This window comes from Eutrigla gurnardus, assembly GCF_963514095.1.
Source record: "Eutrigla gurnardus genome assembly, chromosome: 12".
Classification (NCBI taxonomy): Eukaryota; Metazoa; Chordata; class Actinopteri; order Perciformes; family Triglidae; genus Eutrigla; species Eutrigla gurnardus.
The window spans coordinates 22,491,205-22,509,111 of record NC_139926.1 but is presented as its reverse complement, the minus strand read 5'-3'; the positions used below and the strand labels follow the sequence as shown (position 1 = coordinate 22,509,111).

Sequence of the window (17,907 nt, the reverse complement as noted above, 5' to 3'; positions counted from 1 at the left end):
CATATTTGTTGAAATTGCAAATGCATTCTTTGAAAATGATTACTGACCCTTTAAAAAGTAGTCAGTTGCTCATCCTTGATTCGTAGAGACGATGAAGCGATTAGCTACTAAGAGGACTTTAACACTTGACCTTGAATTATGAAGGTAACAGATTAAAAGCTTTACAAGCTAGATGGAGCCAGCTAGTAGGGGTGCTGCTCGACGATCTGCAATGCCACTTGTGTTCGTGAGATCCACCCGTCGCTCCTCGGCAGTCCAAATATGGTCACTTCCGTTCACTGGTTGCAACAATTCCAAGCCCAAATCCAAGATGGTTGTGGCCCAAATTCCGAACTCGAGGATTCAAATCCATAGTGCACAAACAAATAGGTGACATCACAATGACTCCGCCCACATCTTATTCACAGTTGATGCTTGATTGACAGGTTGCTACCACGGTGTGGTTCATAGCTGTCTGGCTTTTGTCTTAGAACTTCTTCTTTCACAGCATGTTTTCAGTTCACAAATGAAACTTCCTTATTCAGCGTTTTATTTAGCTCCACCTTCTCTCGTCACTTCTGGTTCCGAAAATAGAAATGGTGCCGGCCAAAATAATGAACTCAGGGCTTCACAGCCGTAGTTCACAAACATCACGGTGACCACGTCCACTTAAATACAGGTTGTGACGGATGCAGAGTCTGATAGAAGGTTTCCTGATTAGACCCCAAGGAGACAACATTTACATGAGGTCTTAGATGTGGAGATGAAGAAAAAAAACCCTACTGCATAGCTTTTTGCTGTGTTCTCAATAAGCAGAGTAATCAGGCTTCACTTTTTCAGTGTTTGTCAGGTCCAGCATTGTGCGTGTTCTGATCCCCCTCCCTTCTGGTCTTCACTTTGAGGGTATTCCAGACAGTTCGTCTCTTATGATATAAAAGGACAATCACATGTCTGTTTTTATACAATTTAGCTGCCAGAATGCACACCTTTTGTTCCTTGAATGTTTCTGAACTGCAGTGGAAAATGAAAGGGTATTGTTATGCTGACATAATCTCACAGGCAGGCTTTTAAGACATTGTGTCAGAGAATTACGGTGACTTTGACTTCACAACGGTTTGGCCATACTGACGTTTTGACCGATGCCAAGGTGTTGACCTAAGGCTGTTGCCAGTGCACACAGTGTGATGATGAATCACACACTGCAGCAAAAAAAGGTCTGACTGCAACCTCCTGCATGTTGGCTTTTATAGGTCACCCCCGCTATGCCACGGTGCATCTTAGTGGAGCCGCTTCTGTCGAAAGGGGTCTCTCTTTTTGTTTTGCACATGAAAAACTCCAAAAGAGTCCTTTCGGACAAACTGTGGGCGGAGGAAGTTGGCTTTGAATGTCAAGTATCATGTGTCTAGGCAAAAACTTCTTGTTGAGTTTGCAAACCCCATCATCTCGCCTTTGCTGCAGTCTTTAGTGTACCACCATCTGGCCCACAGCTGAAAACTATTAAGATCCGCTGGAACTTCCTCTCCACTATTCCTCCCCAGTTTGAAGACAAGTAAGTAGCTTTTATCTCAGCTCTGTTGTTGTTTGCATGTTTCTCTCCATAGATCTTCATTTTTTTCAACCCTTCTTCTTCTAGCAGGGTGATAAAGTATGTCAGGGCTCTGCGGAGTTTAAGAACCTGGGAAAGAGCAAGTCTGGCTTTTAGATTAGACACCAAGACACCACGGTTCATTCAACTGAGGAATTCCGGGACTAAATTCATAAACAGATTGGCGTTGGGATGTTTTATGTGCTGCTGCTCAGCCAGCGAGATTCCAGAGCCGGGGTGAGAGCAAAGCAAAGAAAACAAAGGATCTTTGTTGATTTGTCTTTTCGGAGGCATTATGCCGGGACCACAGTGCATGCTCTGCTTTTAGTCCATGTTAAAAGCCTGCTGCATTTTTAGTGCATATGGGTCAGATTAGTGACTGGCTGAGAGGCATTCATAACTGGGACGCTAACTTTGCCTTCTTTCTTTTTTTTGTCAATAAACCTTTTTAAAACATTAACTTTTTGTGAAAACATCTGCATTTGGATTCATTGTCAGCTTGTTGTTTGGGCTTGAGAGAGGACATCACAGGGTCAAAGTAGGTCACGTTAATTTCCAGAAAAGAGTCTTTCTGACTCTAAATTCCAAATGTTTGAGTCACTGGAGGTGAATTGTTAGACTCTGGACGGCTTTGCCTTTTAAAGGATGAGGAAGATAGCTCATATTTTCCACAGATCATACAAAAAATTCCGAAAACACAACAGACTGTGTTTGTAAGGGTTTTTATACCTAAATGTTACATTTTAAGCTTTTTTGAGTGTTTTTTTCTCTCTGATGTTCAGACTGCATTTTTGTATCTTGCTGATGTTCTAACTTCTGTGACCACATTCCGCAGCTTTGTTCCTGTGTCATCGTGGTTTGTGTGACCATTTGTTTTTTGTAGGGTTACTAATGTTACAGCATTCAGAACAATGGAGCATGGATCTGGTGATCATGCTGTAAGCTGAGTATGGACTCTCTGTGTGGATTGTTGATAGACTGTGGGACTTTTCTATGTCTTTACATGTGCGTTCACTCACTCCTCTAGTGAGGATTTGAGTCGGACTAACCTGGAGTTTCCACTGCAGCTGGCAAACATCGAAAGGAGACTGAAAAAGTTTGCAGCTCAGCGTTAAGTCCGAGTGTGTGTGTGTGTGTGTGTTGGGGTCAACATCTCTCCCAAGGGGGTACTGTTGATTCACCAGACAGGAAGCTATTAAAACAGGATGAACACTGCAGCTGCCAATCAAAATGAGTGACATCACAGCCGGGTGTCAGGCGAAGCATTGCAGTACACCGCAGCATGTTCCAAACAATGAAAAAAAGGGTTGCCAGATCTTTCTGCAGCTCAGTCGCTAAAATGCTCTTATCGATGACTTTCTTCGGGTTGTCCGAAGTCAATCCACAAGATCGGGATCTGGCTTTGCTTTTGGTGATTTGGGATTGGATATTAAAAGCCTGATCAATGTCCAATCCTTTGTTTGTTGTCGCCCAGTTTACTCTGAGAAATGCCAGCTGTCAAACATGCATTTTGACCTGGAACACAGTTCTTGTGGAAGTTTACTTTTTTAAGAATAGGCCTTTTTTTTGGCAACATCTGCAGGTGCAATACACCTCTAGAGTGCAGCACTTGGTTAAAAATACATTATGTTCATGATGGAAATGAAGAGAGACAGTCCAAGCCTCCACACTTCCTGCCACAAAAGATTCCCACTAATGCCTCTCCCTCCCCCCAGATTGTAGAAAAGATAAAACATTGTGCCATTTAAAATACCAGAAACTCATTAAAGGGAAGTTGGATTTTATAAATCCAGCGCTGTATCGCAGAAAAATAATATCAAACTTGCTTTGAAGTCAGTGCACTTAATTCCTAGAAACTGGTTCTCTAAAAATGCTGAGGCCAACCGCTGCCAAGGTCATAATTTGGCAGTCCAGATACTGCAGGGTAGTTTGGCGCTGAGATCCGCAGAATCCACGCTCCCTGTCTTTGGTGAAATGTAAACAATGGCACCGTCCTCGTTCATCTGCCCGTGCAATGTCAACAGCCGCACATAAGACCTGTAAATGAGGAACACAAGTTGTCTTTTTCAGCGGCAAAGATATTCTGTTTTGGCAGACTGAGGAATGTCCCAGTCCCCACCCTGAAGCTTGTTCAGTTTAACTTCTCTGCAGCCCTTTCCAGGGCCTCTGTTGCAGTAAAATATCCCCTTACTTTGAAAACCCACATACATTGTATTTGTATCTGCAAACTATATTTCCTTCAATTATATGCTGAGTGTCATTATGTGCAGCTAAGGGTTTTTCCTTTTAAGGAGGCAGTTGTTTCTCCTTGCGGAGCCTGTTTAATGCAAAATCAGCATTGGTGGGGGTTTTTTTTGTTGCGGGGGGAGGTTTAGGATGGTTTGTTGTTCGTCACCAGCTCCCTCCTCTAGCATCATAAGTTGAGATATGTGACTCAATAGCATAACCATCATTTTGCAGTGGCTCCTCTCCGCTATTCAGTGAAGGATAATGATCCATTAACCTCCCATGTAGCAGCGATCGATTTGTTTTCACATACTTCAGTTTCTCGTATCACTGCCCCAAGGCCTGTTGATTGGTCTTTTACGTAACAGCTTATTTTCTGAATGGCGTCATTTATGTCTCATCATTAGGGATTGGTGCATCATAAACTTCCTCAGATTTGGGTGCAGTGGCAAATGATCCACCCAGGTTGGCCTCGGTCCAAAAGGTATGATCACTTTGAGCGGAAACACCCACTTCGAATGTTATCAGCCGATTAAATGGCCGTCATCATTTGTCATTGGGAGCATAGATTTAAAGTGGTACGGCCCTGCTCTGTCTCCTAATTGGCTCAGCAGGCCGCTAATCTATTGGTACACTGGATCAATGCATTGTTAGGCGCTGAACTCTAGTGGGCGTAATTATGACAGGAGCAAATTATGTCAGGTGACGTAGGATAAGGAGTGACGAAGTAGGGGTGTATGGGTCAAACAAACACAGGACTTTCAACCAGGAGACCGCTGTTCGTGTTCCATAATAAACCAAAAGAACACAGTTGCCTGAATTAAAATGATGTATGCCAGTAACAAAAGCGGTAGAGTTTCAGACCACCAGGTTCCCCTTAGAAAACCTTTTATTTTACCCTAGCAGGGTCTTGACAGTCTTTCCGGTGCGGTCCTGGTTCTGGTTCTCCCATTCCTCGCTCCCCTCCAGTGGGCCCATTAATAGGTCCTGGGTCTCCAGCAGAGTGCTGTCGGTGTTGGCTCCCAGCTGGTCGCTGCTGGAGGTCCTGCTGGAGTCTGAGCTGAAGGAATTTGTGGTGAACCACATGTCTAATTTTACATGTAATGTGACCCGGTGGCACTGATGACAAGCATGAAAAATAACTATATAGAAATAGCCAATATTCTCACAGATGGTCTTGTTTCCATTTGTAGGTTATATAGAGGCATCCCTATTATACTGAGACTGTTTCATACAGTTTAAAGTTCCTGACAGTATGTACTTAAAGAATGTAGTTCTGTTGCCTAAATCTAACCTTTTGTTTCAAGTACTTTAGTTTCTATTCACAATGTCACACCATGCTTATAACTATGAATGGTTCACAAGTTTTCCCCTTTCACCCCATAATTTATTGCATACGGTTTGTTTTCCAGAGTTGTCTTCCAGATTGTAATCCTACTGAGATAAGAGAACAGTTGTCAATTCCACATGCAAGGAATTAAATTAGAAAATCTAACCAGGTTGAAGATGAAGTTGAAGGTAAAGATTGGTTTATTGTTGGTATAAATACATAAGGCGTATGGATTTACTTTAGTGTGACAACTTTGATCCTATAAACCTTCTAGAATGTAGAGAACTATCACAGTTTTCATCAACCCTTGTTTCAAACAGTGAAGCAGTTTGTGGTTGTTTGGTTCCAAAGCATGAGCAGAATTAGTTTTTCCATTTACAAAAAAAAACAAAAAAAACATTAACTCAGTCTTCCCTTGATGAATGGAAAACCCAACGATGGAAAAATTCATTTTCCAAATTGCCCAGCACACCTTCATTTCTTTACAAAGGCAAAGATTGAAATAGCTGTTATGCGGCAGCCCTTGCATATTCTTCCACAGTAAAGAATATTGATTGTGGAGCAGGCTTACATCCTTGTCCTGGACAGTTTGTCCTTGCAGTCACTCTCGACTGCTGAAATCCCGTGGGTAATTGATGCAAAGGTCTGAAAGCAGTCAAAGCAAAGTGTCACATTTTAGAGCTGCTGTGGAGGTGGGCCTATTGTATTTCTAAAAAAAATAGGTCCTTTTTCCATCAATTAGTACTGTACCCTTGTTTGTGTTAGGACTCCACCAGGCTGCAAAATAGACAGAGCCTAGTCTAGAAGACATTTTCCTGCATGTTTCTATATTGTAATATACAGTTTATTGCAGAATAAAACAGAAATGTAGAAAACATGATTTGACCACAGCTCTCAGATCATTTCATTACTTACACAAATGTGGAGATAACGATTAATACACAAACACTGGTCAACGTTGGCATCTCTTGTGATGACTTAACTTCACGGGTCGAGTTTCAAGTCCTTTGCCTCATTTATGTGTAGTTGGATGTGCATCGGTGGTACAGTTGAGCGTGCAGCACTTTGCCAGAAAGATACGCCCTAGTTCTGTTGGAAAGATTAGAAACTAATGCAGCAGGGGGATCAGAGTCAACAATGTTCCGTTTCCCAGTGCCACACCATTATCACCAGGCATGCTTTGAGCTGCAGAACAATAAGGACAGTGAGTACTTTATCATTAACAGCACGGTTAGAATTACAGCCTCAGCCCCAGATTGTGATTGTAATGCGGCCCAGTGGTAAACAACTGTAATGCAGAAGGTCTGGGAGTTTAACAGGAACACATTCTGACAGCTAAACATTGCTTCACTCTCAGAGGATGGGGATTTTTTTTTTTTTTTTTGCAGGAGAAACATCAGACTATGATGTTTTCAGACTGCCTTTTCAATGGGGGCTTGAGGTCAGCCACTTTTAAACTCACTTCTCCCTTTTGCTTTTCCAGGTGGAATATAGGCAGACACTCCGGAGGGACCTTGGAGACGCACATTTTCCACTATGAACCGCGCCTTCAACAGGAAAAAAGGTGAGCAGAAATAACCGGTGCTTTTTTAGCATGTGGAATTTAGCATTGACTGTTTTTAGCCACAACGGTGCCACAGTCTGCACAGACTCTTTTTAGACGTCTTTCAAAGGAACGCTGTTGTGCTGCACAAAGCAGATGTCTTTTTGTCACGGGAGCTCTCAATAGTTGCAACAGAACAACAGCCTCACATTTCAAATTTCTAGACACAAAAAAAGAAATCGACACATTTCCATCATCTGGTTTGGAGCAAATACACGTGTTGTTTTTCGAAGGTTCTGAACTGAAGAGAAAACAAGCCGGCTTGGCCATCCGACCCATGTGTGATTGATGTCTTGAGGATTTTGTTTTTCAGTCGGCTAATATTGGCCGACTGAAAAAAAACAATCTGTCCGTGTTTCATGGCGTCTGGAGACAAAGACAAATTAGCACAACGATTCCAATACACAAGCCAGGGTCGCTGACAGCCCATGAGTCATGCAACTTAAATGTTCACTCAGCGTTTCAATAATCCATAATATAATCAATAATCCATTTAGCTCATTAACTCGTTTTTTGGACAAAGACAAAACACCTCAAGTAAGCGTGAAAGTGATAAAAACGACTTTTATTTTGACGAAGCCCTCACCTGGCTGATTTTCTCATCATCTCTTCATCAAGATTTTGTTCTGGTGTACATATCACTTGTTGGATATTAATATTTTAATCTCCTCTGAAATGGAGGACTATAATGACCGTCTTCATTTTTATTCCCATACAATTCATTAATTTGGACTATAAAGTCTTTACACTTGAAAGCTCCAGAGGAAAATCAAAAAACTGTGATGTGTATTATCGTGGCTGATGATGATTTTATGGATCGGATAAATATATAATCCACCGTGAAACTTCAAAAAGGTGGGTTTGTCTGACACGGGTTGCAATAAAAACAGCCCGAACGTGAAATTAGACGTTTCCACAAAGCTCAGACAAATGAACTGTCAATACGGGCAGAATTCAAAATAACATTTCCAACATCTGAATGCCCTGTCTTCCTGGAAATGTGAGACAGTTAAGGTGGTGGAGTCTCGAGGTGACCCTGCCCAAATGCAGAGAGAAGGAAATGTGGGACTGCAGTTTGCAGAACAGCTTGATGTGTTTACCACCATCTGCTCGGCTCCCTCCGGTGTGAATCAACAGACCTGGAGAAGCCTTGGACAGCGTTGGGGGAAAGTGTGGCGGGCCCAGGTGGTGCATCGGGCACTAATGATGTCTGGGTGTTATTATTCACATTTTCCCATTAAGTCCAGTATTTGATGAACGAAGGAACGGCGATCAGGGGACGGCAGGTAGTCTCTCCTCACCTCACATTAAGTTCCCATTTGATTGCTTCTAATGGAAATGGCTCCATTTCTTTAATTCCAGCTAGGATTTCATTTCACTTAATTCCAGTTGATACCTCGGCTGAACATTTGCCCACATGTCTGTGTTTAGATTGTGGAAAAATGGTAAATGAACAGCTAGGCACAAGAGAGATAATGAGCCCCCCCTGCAAAAACGGGGACAGGCGATTAAATAGATCCCTTAATAAATTGTCCCAGGCTAGCCCAAACTCTCCATCTCTGTACGACGGCGAGGAGCTGCAAACAAACATCCACCCGCCATTAAAAGTTTGTTAAAGCCTTTTTCTCTAAGCAAAGGGCAAACTGTGTCCGACCTGCACCACATGCTGTTATATCTAAAACGCAGATGCTTCACCAACAGGCTTCACTCTTGATTTGATTTCTGCAAAACTTGTTACAGTCGGTCCGTGGCAAATGGTGCCAAAACAGATTGCATGACAAAAGCCCCCCCTTTCCAGGAAGATAAACCATTTTTATTTAAATATTCCTATTTGAGTGTGCGAAACTTAATAGAGAAAAAATATCTGGAAGCATTCATGTGTATTTTTAGCCGCAGGCGTGCATGCTCAATGGACCTCATTCCACGTTCCCTGTTGCAAAACAAAGTGAAAGTTATTTAACGTCACTTCAAAGTCTACCCTCCGAAAAGGCAATGAAAAAAAATTCGGAATAAAAGGCCTTTATATGGAGGTTTGAATCGCTGTTTGAATGAGTTGGTATCTTGAACTATTTGTAATGAAAAGTATGATGAGGAAGATAAGCATTGTGCCATATTTGCTCCTCAGGGGCTTTGAATCGTATTAGAATATATTTCGATGCAGACAAGCTGGTAGATCGTTGCGTCATTATTTAATGTCCTTCGACAATGTGACAGTTTCCACTTTATTCACAAATTTGACTTCAGTCGTGGATGAAATGTCCCCATTGATTGGAAACATTGTTATGGAACTTTTCATTCGCAGCTGACAACCTCCCACGCAGGCAAGGTTTATTCGCTTGTGGTTCCACATTAGAACAGTTTAATTCAGACTCAGCTGAACTCCTAATATGTCCAGAAGAGGATAATTGCCTTGTGTTGCTGATGCTGCCCCCTTCCATTATCATTTGCACATTTGTTTTGTTGACCTATTTATTTATAGACGATGGAGGTTTACACCTACAGGATGGTTCCAGCATTGTTTTTCTTCACTTCTTTATCTCTAACAGTTAGAATAGTCAACATGCGGCCCCAACATGAGTATAAAATGGTTATGTCTTTATAATATTTTCTACCCGTCCTCTGCTTCTCTCAGCTGAGAGAACACTGGGAACAGGCTCGCTCTGCTGATTTAGCTCCCCCTTTCATCTCTGCGTCTGGATGTGTTTTTGTGGACTTGATCACGTCTAGCAGGTAACGCCGACGGGGGATCTTGATCATTTTTATCTCCTTTGTTTATTGCCCCATGCTGTCGGACGTGACTTGCACTGAACAGGCAGACGGAGTTCTGGCGAGTCACAGAGCGGCAATTTAGAAAACAGACCTCATTTAACGTCTCATGTAGCGCACCGCTAACGTAACCTACCCCGACCTCGTTAGCTGACGACCTTGTGGACTGAAATTAATACAGTCTGATGCAACTATTCTGGATAGATCCCACCTCCACAAAAGCTTGTAATGTTGAGTGTTTGTTGAGATTGTTGAAAAGGTAGAACGTGTACTCACATTGTAAACAAAGCATACAATGTTGAATGGGCATGCTTCATCCTGCTGTGGCCTGCCTGCTCTCTCTGTCAGGTCTGTAGCCTCGGTGTGCCGAGGGGTGTGAAAAGCACCATTTTTGACTCTATACTCTGGTTATTGTCCGGGGTTTACATTCCCACATAGTGTCCAAGTGCTCCAAACACAGCAGAATGATTAGAAAAATAAAATACAGGAAGAGGGCGGAGTCAGACACCACCAGACACTTGAAGTCGCTCATAAGTGATGATGAGAGGGATTGTTTTTTGATTAGTCTATCGATTTTTTTGAGGAAATTGTTGTAATTTATACCTTTTGAGGATTTGATGTCACACATTTCGGAGGCAGAGAAGTAAAAAAAAATAATGTGTTTGAGATTTAATATGCCATAATTTCTGGAAAGTCTAGGCGTGCCAGCCACTTCTTAATGTGCTTCAGTTACCAAAAACTCCCTGAAGATGCTCATAATTTGACCGTAATTGCATGTGGCTATTAGCGCTGATCTTTGCGAATTGCTCTGATTTTTTACAATGAGACTCATTTGCATAGAAAGAGGCCAATTTTGCCCGAAATGTATGCATATTACCTCATTTAAAAACGTGCTAATAACACCGGAGCACCGAGATGCTCTTTGCTTGGGAGCAGTTAGAGGTTCCAGCCTTATATGTGCAGGTTTAACAGCCGCAAACGTTCATTACCGAGTGCATTGCATTACCTTTGACTGACTACTGTACTGTATTACCACATGTGTTACCACATCTGCCTTTTGAGTAGGCTACCTAAGAATTATCAACAGTCCTGAATTAGCAAAAGCTGCACAATATTTACTATCTTTGTCTTTTCTAAGATATCATTATGTTGCTGTATGTATTTATCTGCACTGCAGAAATCTGGGTTACTTTCAAAGCAGCTTGCTGTAATGTGCCGCCTCATATCGGAGCTGATGGACTGCACTAATACATATTTTACAATTCTGTCACACCGATGGATGGTAGCTGAACATTATTATGTTCTGTTAGTGCAGAAGAAAAGTCTAGTATAATAATATGACGTGCTCTGATTGTGCATTATACAAGGACACCATTTACTCTCCTCCAGCAGTGGGAACCAGAGATACTTAAGTACTTCTCTTCTGTGACACATATTTTCTCAAGTGTACTTGGCCATGGTGAATCTGTCTTCAATGTGTGTTTTTCAACTACTGGAACAAAACAAAAGGCAATTTTGAAGAGTGACTCATTTCAGAACTGTTTATTCAAGATTCAGAAATGTAGAAAGTGTGAATCCTACGCACTGTTTTTTATAAATGAGACCCCTGAGCTATACCGTCTGGAATATCACTGATTATAAAGCCATACGACACACCATGATTATGTCCGCCTTCGTCCTTGGGCTGGTTGTAACCATGAAATCTGATGCTTTCCACATATATAAGCTGAAATCATTATTTTCCATTAATTGAATTGCTTGGGAGGTACGACATCAGTAACAGCCTGGGTAATGTATTCAACTCCATTGGCTTTATTTGAGAGTACGTATGTATTGGTAATTAATACCAATTGCTTAAATTGCAGCTGGGAATGTATTGTGTTTGTAATTATTACTTTTTTGAGGTATTGCTAGTCCTGTGCAGCGTTACTGAATTGCATTTAGTTGTCGGGAGCTTGTGATATTTTTCCTGAATGGACTTCATGTGGTTCAGACAAAACCTCGAGTGACATTCTCTCAAAGGACACGCTGTCAGTGTCATGGCAGCGTTTTTTGCATTTTACCCTTTATGCCAAACAGTGGTTGACGTATGGAACCAGAAATGGACCAGAAATGCAAATGCTTCATCTCCAAGTAACAGCTGTCCCATTGGGATTCAGGCGTGTGGTACAGCCGAGGTCCTCTCTGATTGGAGCGCCTTTGAGGTTGTCTTCTGCCATGATGGAGAACTGTGCATACCCAGCACATTCATTGTGTGGCATTGATTGAGCGCTGCAGTGAATTAGGCTATTGCCTGGCCACTTGGGGAGACCCTATAGGGGAAAGAAAAAAAGTGAAATTACAGCGCAGCACTCAAGCTCTGAGAGGTAAGAGCTGAGCTCTGAGAATGTTAATATGGGGTGACCACAACATCTAACAAGAAAATAATAATAATTGATATAAAGTTATTGTTGTTTTTATCAGTAATATAAATACTAAGTCATGTTACTGGGATTCTTCTTGGCACATATTATTCTTTTACTTTTATTTGGTATCATTTATGGTCTAGTCTCCAGTGTCTTTCAACAAGGTAAAATATATTATTTTTACTTGTACAGTGGACTAGTTTCTTCTAATGTGCATCTCATTGACTGTGGAGCCCCTTTATCACCTCAATGCCCAGATTCATAGAGGAACGCCAGCTAAAAGGAGCTATGGTGAATCATTTATATCCATCTGCTCTGTTCAATTACGGGAAACATTGTAGGATCTGGTCCACAGAGCAAGTAGATCAGAGAACCACTGATTTTGTGGTGTGAGGCGGGGATGTTTTTGAAGCCTTTTGTTCATAATAAATCAATAATACCGATGAAGCCGTTAAAGTGACATTTCTAGAATAATTGCAAACTTTAACAAAAGAATTTCGCAAATTAAGCTAACTACTGCATTTGCAGGAATATTTTAATCTTCATGTTTTTAAAAAAAAATTGTATTCTTCAAGTACAACATTGTCATTCTCTTGTCAACAAAACAAAAGTTTAAATCCCCCTTTCAGTACCCTGGAGAGCTCCACTCAGGTGTGCGAAAACACTTCGAACTTCAATATCATGATAATAATCACAAATTGTATTAGCACAGCGTGTTGTCATGTTTACATGAAAATGAATAGGCTGCCGTTTATGCCTTAAGACTAAGTAAACAGGTGCTTTGATAAGCAAGGGCGTCTGTGGCTCAGAGGAAGATCGATGGTTCGATTTCCTGCCTCTCCAGTCTGCATGCCGAAGTGTCCTTGGGCAAGATACAGAGCCCCCGAAGGCTGTGCCATCGGCGTGTGAATGAGTTCGATTAGATCCTGATGGGCAGGCGGCTCCTTTGCCATCAGTGTGTGAATGTAGTGTAAAGAACCTTGAGTGGTTGAAAAGTCTAGAAGAGTGTTATATAGGTCCATAATGTACCTTTCTTTGGAAGGGTCATCGACGGTGTGTCGTCCCACATCTCTGCAAATCTGCAGGCAGGAAGGAGGAAGTCCCTGCTCCATTTACTGAGATGAACAGGAGACTCTCCAGCGTTTAGACATGTTATATCGTCTACTGGGGAAGTAGCATTAATCACATATAGACCAACGACGGGGGGGGGGACAACCCAACCACCCCCCCGCCGACCTTTCTGGCAGATCCAACCTTCTGATTTGTAATCACTGGATTGAAAATTACGAAGTGGCCATTGCCGACCCCGTGGTGTGACAGGGGAAAGATAAAGACAGCCATTACTCGTAACGGTAGTCGCTGGATTGTGTGTGCGCAACACGCGTGAAGGACACGTGACCTTTCCGTCGCGGCGCCTCCTCACTGGTCCTGCAGGAAACAGGAAACGCGTCGAGGAGAGTGTCTCCAGAGAGAGAGACGCTACAGCGTGACGGAGAGTCATTGGCGCTTTCCAGGCTGTCATCGCCTGAATTTCCTTGCCCTCATCTTCATCCAACACCTGACAACTCAACCACACGGAGCGACCTTCAGACGCCGCCGCTCTCCATTCACGCCCCTTTGGCGAACCCCCGAGCAGCACTTGTAACTTTTACGACTCTCGGCGAGCTCACGTGGTCGCCGTTTCATGCTGCAAAGTGAGAGAAAGGAGGTACACGCTCCCCCTCCCCCCCAACCCCTCCCCTCCTTTAATCAGAACACTGTGTGCTGACGCCTTGAAAAAAAAATGTCAGCCTACCTGCCATGTCGCTGTGTCAGCCCTCACGGCTCTCCTCCTTCCTCCCTCTTTCTTGGAATTTACACTTTCTAAGCCGCCACAAGAAAGGGAGGAGATACTTCATCCTTCCATCAGCTCTCATTCTGGAGTCTGGAAATTGATTGCACTTTGGAAGAAGAGTGTTGCAAGGTGCAAGCCAGGATAATCTCATTGCCCAGCTGTTAAGTCATTTTAAAAAGGATTACCAAGGGAAGTGGAGGAAAAGGCTCCCAGTTTGGTGTGCGGCGCCTGAAAAAAGGGAGACAAAGTAGCCGTCTCCGTGTGTGCAACCGAACTGAGATCCGGGAGAGTTCGGCACAACTTCGAGTCTAACGGAAGCTTGTCGCTTTCCTTGTGAATAATACGCAAGATTAGCAATGACAATTAAAGCAATTGCGAGCACCGAATTAACACTAATTAGAGTACACTTTGAAATTCATCAAGCCACTTAGCAAACCACGTCAATGTAAACACCGTCATTAGCATACGTGTGCAGAGGACACAGTTGTTAGCACCTTTCAGAGTCTTGATTAATGCAATCAACCTACACAAGCACAACCCGCCCCCTCCCCCCCCCAAGGTCACATCACACATCTTTTGTCAGAGGATTCATTAACGGGGCCGTAGGCCATTTATAATAAAAGAAAAAAAAATGAAGTGAAGTAAAAAAAAAGGATGCTTAATCAGTGGATGATTAAAAAATGCTGAAAACCGTAAACGGAGCGTGACGACCTCTAACCCGCTGCTCACTTTGTGATCTTAATGGATTATTCATTGAAGCTGTTGTCTTTCTAGGAATCCCAGTCTGTTTTTTTGGGTTTTTTTACTTCCTGTGTCTGCTGTCTCCGTCGTCCTGGATATTCTCATGACTTGCCAATGCTTGTGCCTTAAGCTTGCATTCTCTCTACTGGCCATCAGGGGGCGACTCTCTGGTTTAAAAAGAAGTCTGATTGCATGGAAGTCTATGAGGAAATGATCCTACTTCTCACTTGATTTATTATCTCAGTAAACACTGGAAACATTTATGTTCCTGATCTCTAGCTTCAATACAGCGTGACGTATTAAAGAATATATGAATTATGGTCCATTTAGAGTGAAATAGATGATGAAGCAGGGTATGCTTGTGATGGACAGGTGCCTAATACCATGTCCTCGTTACAGCTGTGTTGCTTCCATCGCTACCAATACAATTAGCTACTAAGATGACTTCAAAACTTAACTGTAAAGCTTGAATTATGGAAGTGAACTCCCTACCGAATACATATTTATGTTCATAAGTTCAGCTCTTCCCTTTTCCGTGATGTGTGTATGTGCTTTATTATTAAATTGTACTTCTATATTATTTATTGTCTTGTATAATATTAATTCCCCACAGCTCACCCGTCTGCCCGTGTGAGATTCAACCACGTATTTAGATGATCGTACCTCATTTCCTCTGGTGAAACCATGCATTACTGACGGAGCTGTCTGTTATCGTTTCAGATAAATCATGGATGCACACCCCGGAAGCTCTGGCCAAGCATTACATACCCTACAGTGCCAAGGTAGGTTTTTCTGTCAGACTGGAGCTTTGTGACTGTAAAACATCTCAAACACAGAGACCAGAGGGCCATTCTGCTGTAGAACAATGGTGGGAGGCTGTCATGGTGTCCACAATGAAACAAAGAAACAAAACACAATCCCCCCCTTTGTCTTGTCCACCTTCCTGTTCCTTTGCTCGCTCTCTGGCGGGCAAACCCATGCTCTGTCAGTCCAGGATTCCCATGGTGCATTTCTCCTGAGACAACTAGTTCTGTCTAGCATTGAGGGCACCTTCTGAGGGAAAGTCCAAAACATTAGCATGGCACCGGATGGAGCCACCGGCATGATAACTCATTAAAGAATGACATGATAATTATCATTTTGATTTTTAATGATATTTTATTTAGATGCCACCACAACAGAATTATGAACTTTTCTAATGTATTTTGTAGTATTTATCATCCAGGGCAGATGTTTTCCCTCAGAAAATAGAATACTTGATTTGTTTATTTATTTGTATATCTAGAAACCCACAGAGACACATTTCTCACAAACACTAAACATCCTGGAAGGTTCCTTCTACAGCTTTATCCTTGTGTAGTCCCCAGTGACACGTATGCATATTTACCCATTTCAAATTAATAGGCCTATAAACTGTTCTGACAACATTTCTAAAAAAAAAATGTATATAAAGAAAGTTATTAAATTAAAAGTGTGACAGAAATGTCATCTCAGCTTTTTAACATGAAAATCATCCCAGAAAAGCCGCTGTGACGACTTTAATCGCCATAAAGACAAAATGACTAATGAGCTGCTCAATTCATTCAGCGCATTTGAGCATGTTAAACAAATATAAAGCGTAATAATAAAGTATGTAAAGTTACTTCTGTTAAAAACCAGCCAAAAACGCGTCCTTCACACGAGGAGAACTGGGAAACATGGCTTGTGACTAAAACACTTTAAGTTAAGTTTTTCAAGCACCAGGAGATCTCGGGGAGCACTTCTCTGTCAGACGGGGTTTTCTGCTTCATTTCGCTGAAGCGTTCCTCTCCTGTGGGGCACCCAATCTGTCAGCTACATCCTGATTTTCAGAAAATCTTAAGGAGGTGGAGCTCTGAAACCACTGCATCCCCCCATCCAAACTGCGGAAGCTGCTTTACTGAATGCGGCAAAGAAGCAGGCAGAGCTGGCATGTGACACATCTCTAATGTCAAAGCATAGTCAGCTCCCTTACTGTCTGCGTGTTGTCGGCTTTACTGGTGACTTGCCTGTCTCGCTAAATTTGCCGAGATCTGAGTAACGCCACTCGTCACTGAAGGAGTCGGAGGGAATGAGTCAGCCGGTACTCTCTGGTTTTAAGTGCTCAGAATGGTTGAAAATAAGCTCAGTAAGTAATTTACTGCAACAATCTTTTGGCTAGATCCCTCAAGTAAAATCTGAAATGTTGGATCACTTCCTGCATTCATTCAACACGGTTATAAAATTTGTGTCTTGAATCATTTTTGATCTTACCCAGAATCCTGAAGGTTTCCTCCAGGCATTTAGATGAAGTTTGAGTTGTCTTATGACTCATAATGCAGAGCAGTTAGAAACATATATATGTGGGGTATATCTTAACTTAACTTTAGTACTTTTTACGCCTGTCTAACACAAGTGAAGTGTTCAGTATTTCACACTTTTAGTCGTATACAGCATTGAGATTCTCGTGAAACCTGGAAATGGTTTGTTTTGTTGAAAAAAAGTACAAAGATATTTCATTTGCAATCGTTTTCCCGAGAAAGGAGGAACATTGGAGAAGCTGGTGCCCGATCATCATGACAAAATGTCCACACAGATCGATTATGGTTAATAAAGTAAAAGGTTTTGTGAAAAGAAATGTCATTTTGTGTTAATTATTTGGGGAAATTAAGAGTTTAAGTGCTGGGACTTGCCTTTTTAATCAGTTCCCTAAGCAGTTATTGAATTCCAAATTATTTTGAAAGTAAAAATAATAGTTATAAAAAATAATGGAGTGGTGGAATTTTGGGAACTTCTTAAATGGGAACTTTTGCAAGGTTTTTTTTTTCATTCCCAGTTAACTGAATGACTTTGGGTCTTGGATGCCTTTCTAGTATTTAGACTGCTTTCCACTATGTCCCAACATTCAACACACACACACACACACAGATAGAAGACGCTGCTATACGAAATGCCAACCTGCCCATCACGATCCAAACATGCTCATTCTGTGCCGCAGCCTTTCGGGAGCAATCTGGGGTTCAGTATCTTGCAAGGACACTTCAACATGCCGACGGGAGGAGCCGGAGATCAGACCGCCGATCTTCCAATAAGTGGATGACACACTCCGTCTCCTGAGCAACACCCGCCCTAAAATAAGCTCCATCCGTCATTCCTTTGGGCTGTGGAGGAACGGCAACAGGCATTTTTCACAGTTTCCTGACATTATAAACAATTAGCCGAGAAGATTATCACCGGATTACTCAGCAGTAAAAATAATCCCAAGTCTCGGGGGGCCACATATTAGGAAACCCAACACCAGCTGGCTCGACAGACATCTGCCTGTTTTCATGTTTATGCCAAATATCTCGGCTGTCGTCAACAGCGACCGGGATGTTCCGAGCTTCCGCTGACCTCTGGCATCGACGAGTGCTATTGACCTCGAGGCTGCAGGAGGAGAGA

General features: G+C 42.3%; 1 protein-coding gene across 3 annotated transcripts in view; it reads left to right on the top strand.

Moving 5' to 3' along the window:
- The window catches only part of gulp1a (GULP PTB domain containing engulfment adaptor 1a), a 68,467-nt gene that overhangs the window by 39,658 nt on the left and 10,902 nt on the right, over window positions 1–17,907 (top strand). For 2 of the 3 annotated variants that reach the window (XM_084022342.1, XM_084022344.1), the window contains exons 3-4: window positions 6,604–6,684; window positions 15,190–15,251. In XM_084022342.1, coding sequence (XP_083878468.1) covers window positions 6,657–6,684; window positions 15,190–15,251 — 90 coding nt within the window. In that variant the 5' untranslated portion in view covers window positions 6,604–6,656. Of the gene's footprint in view, window positions 1–1,406; window positions 1,529–6,603; window positions 6,685–15,189; window positions 15,252–17,907 lie in introns of those variants that run through there. The other variant, XM_084022343.1, reaches the window with a different exon arrangement.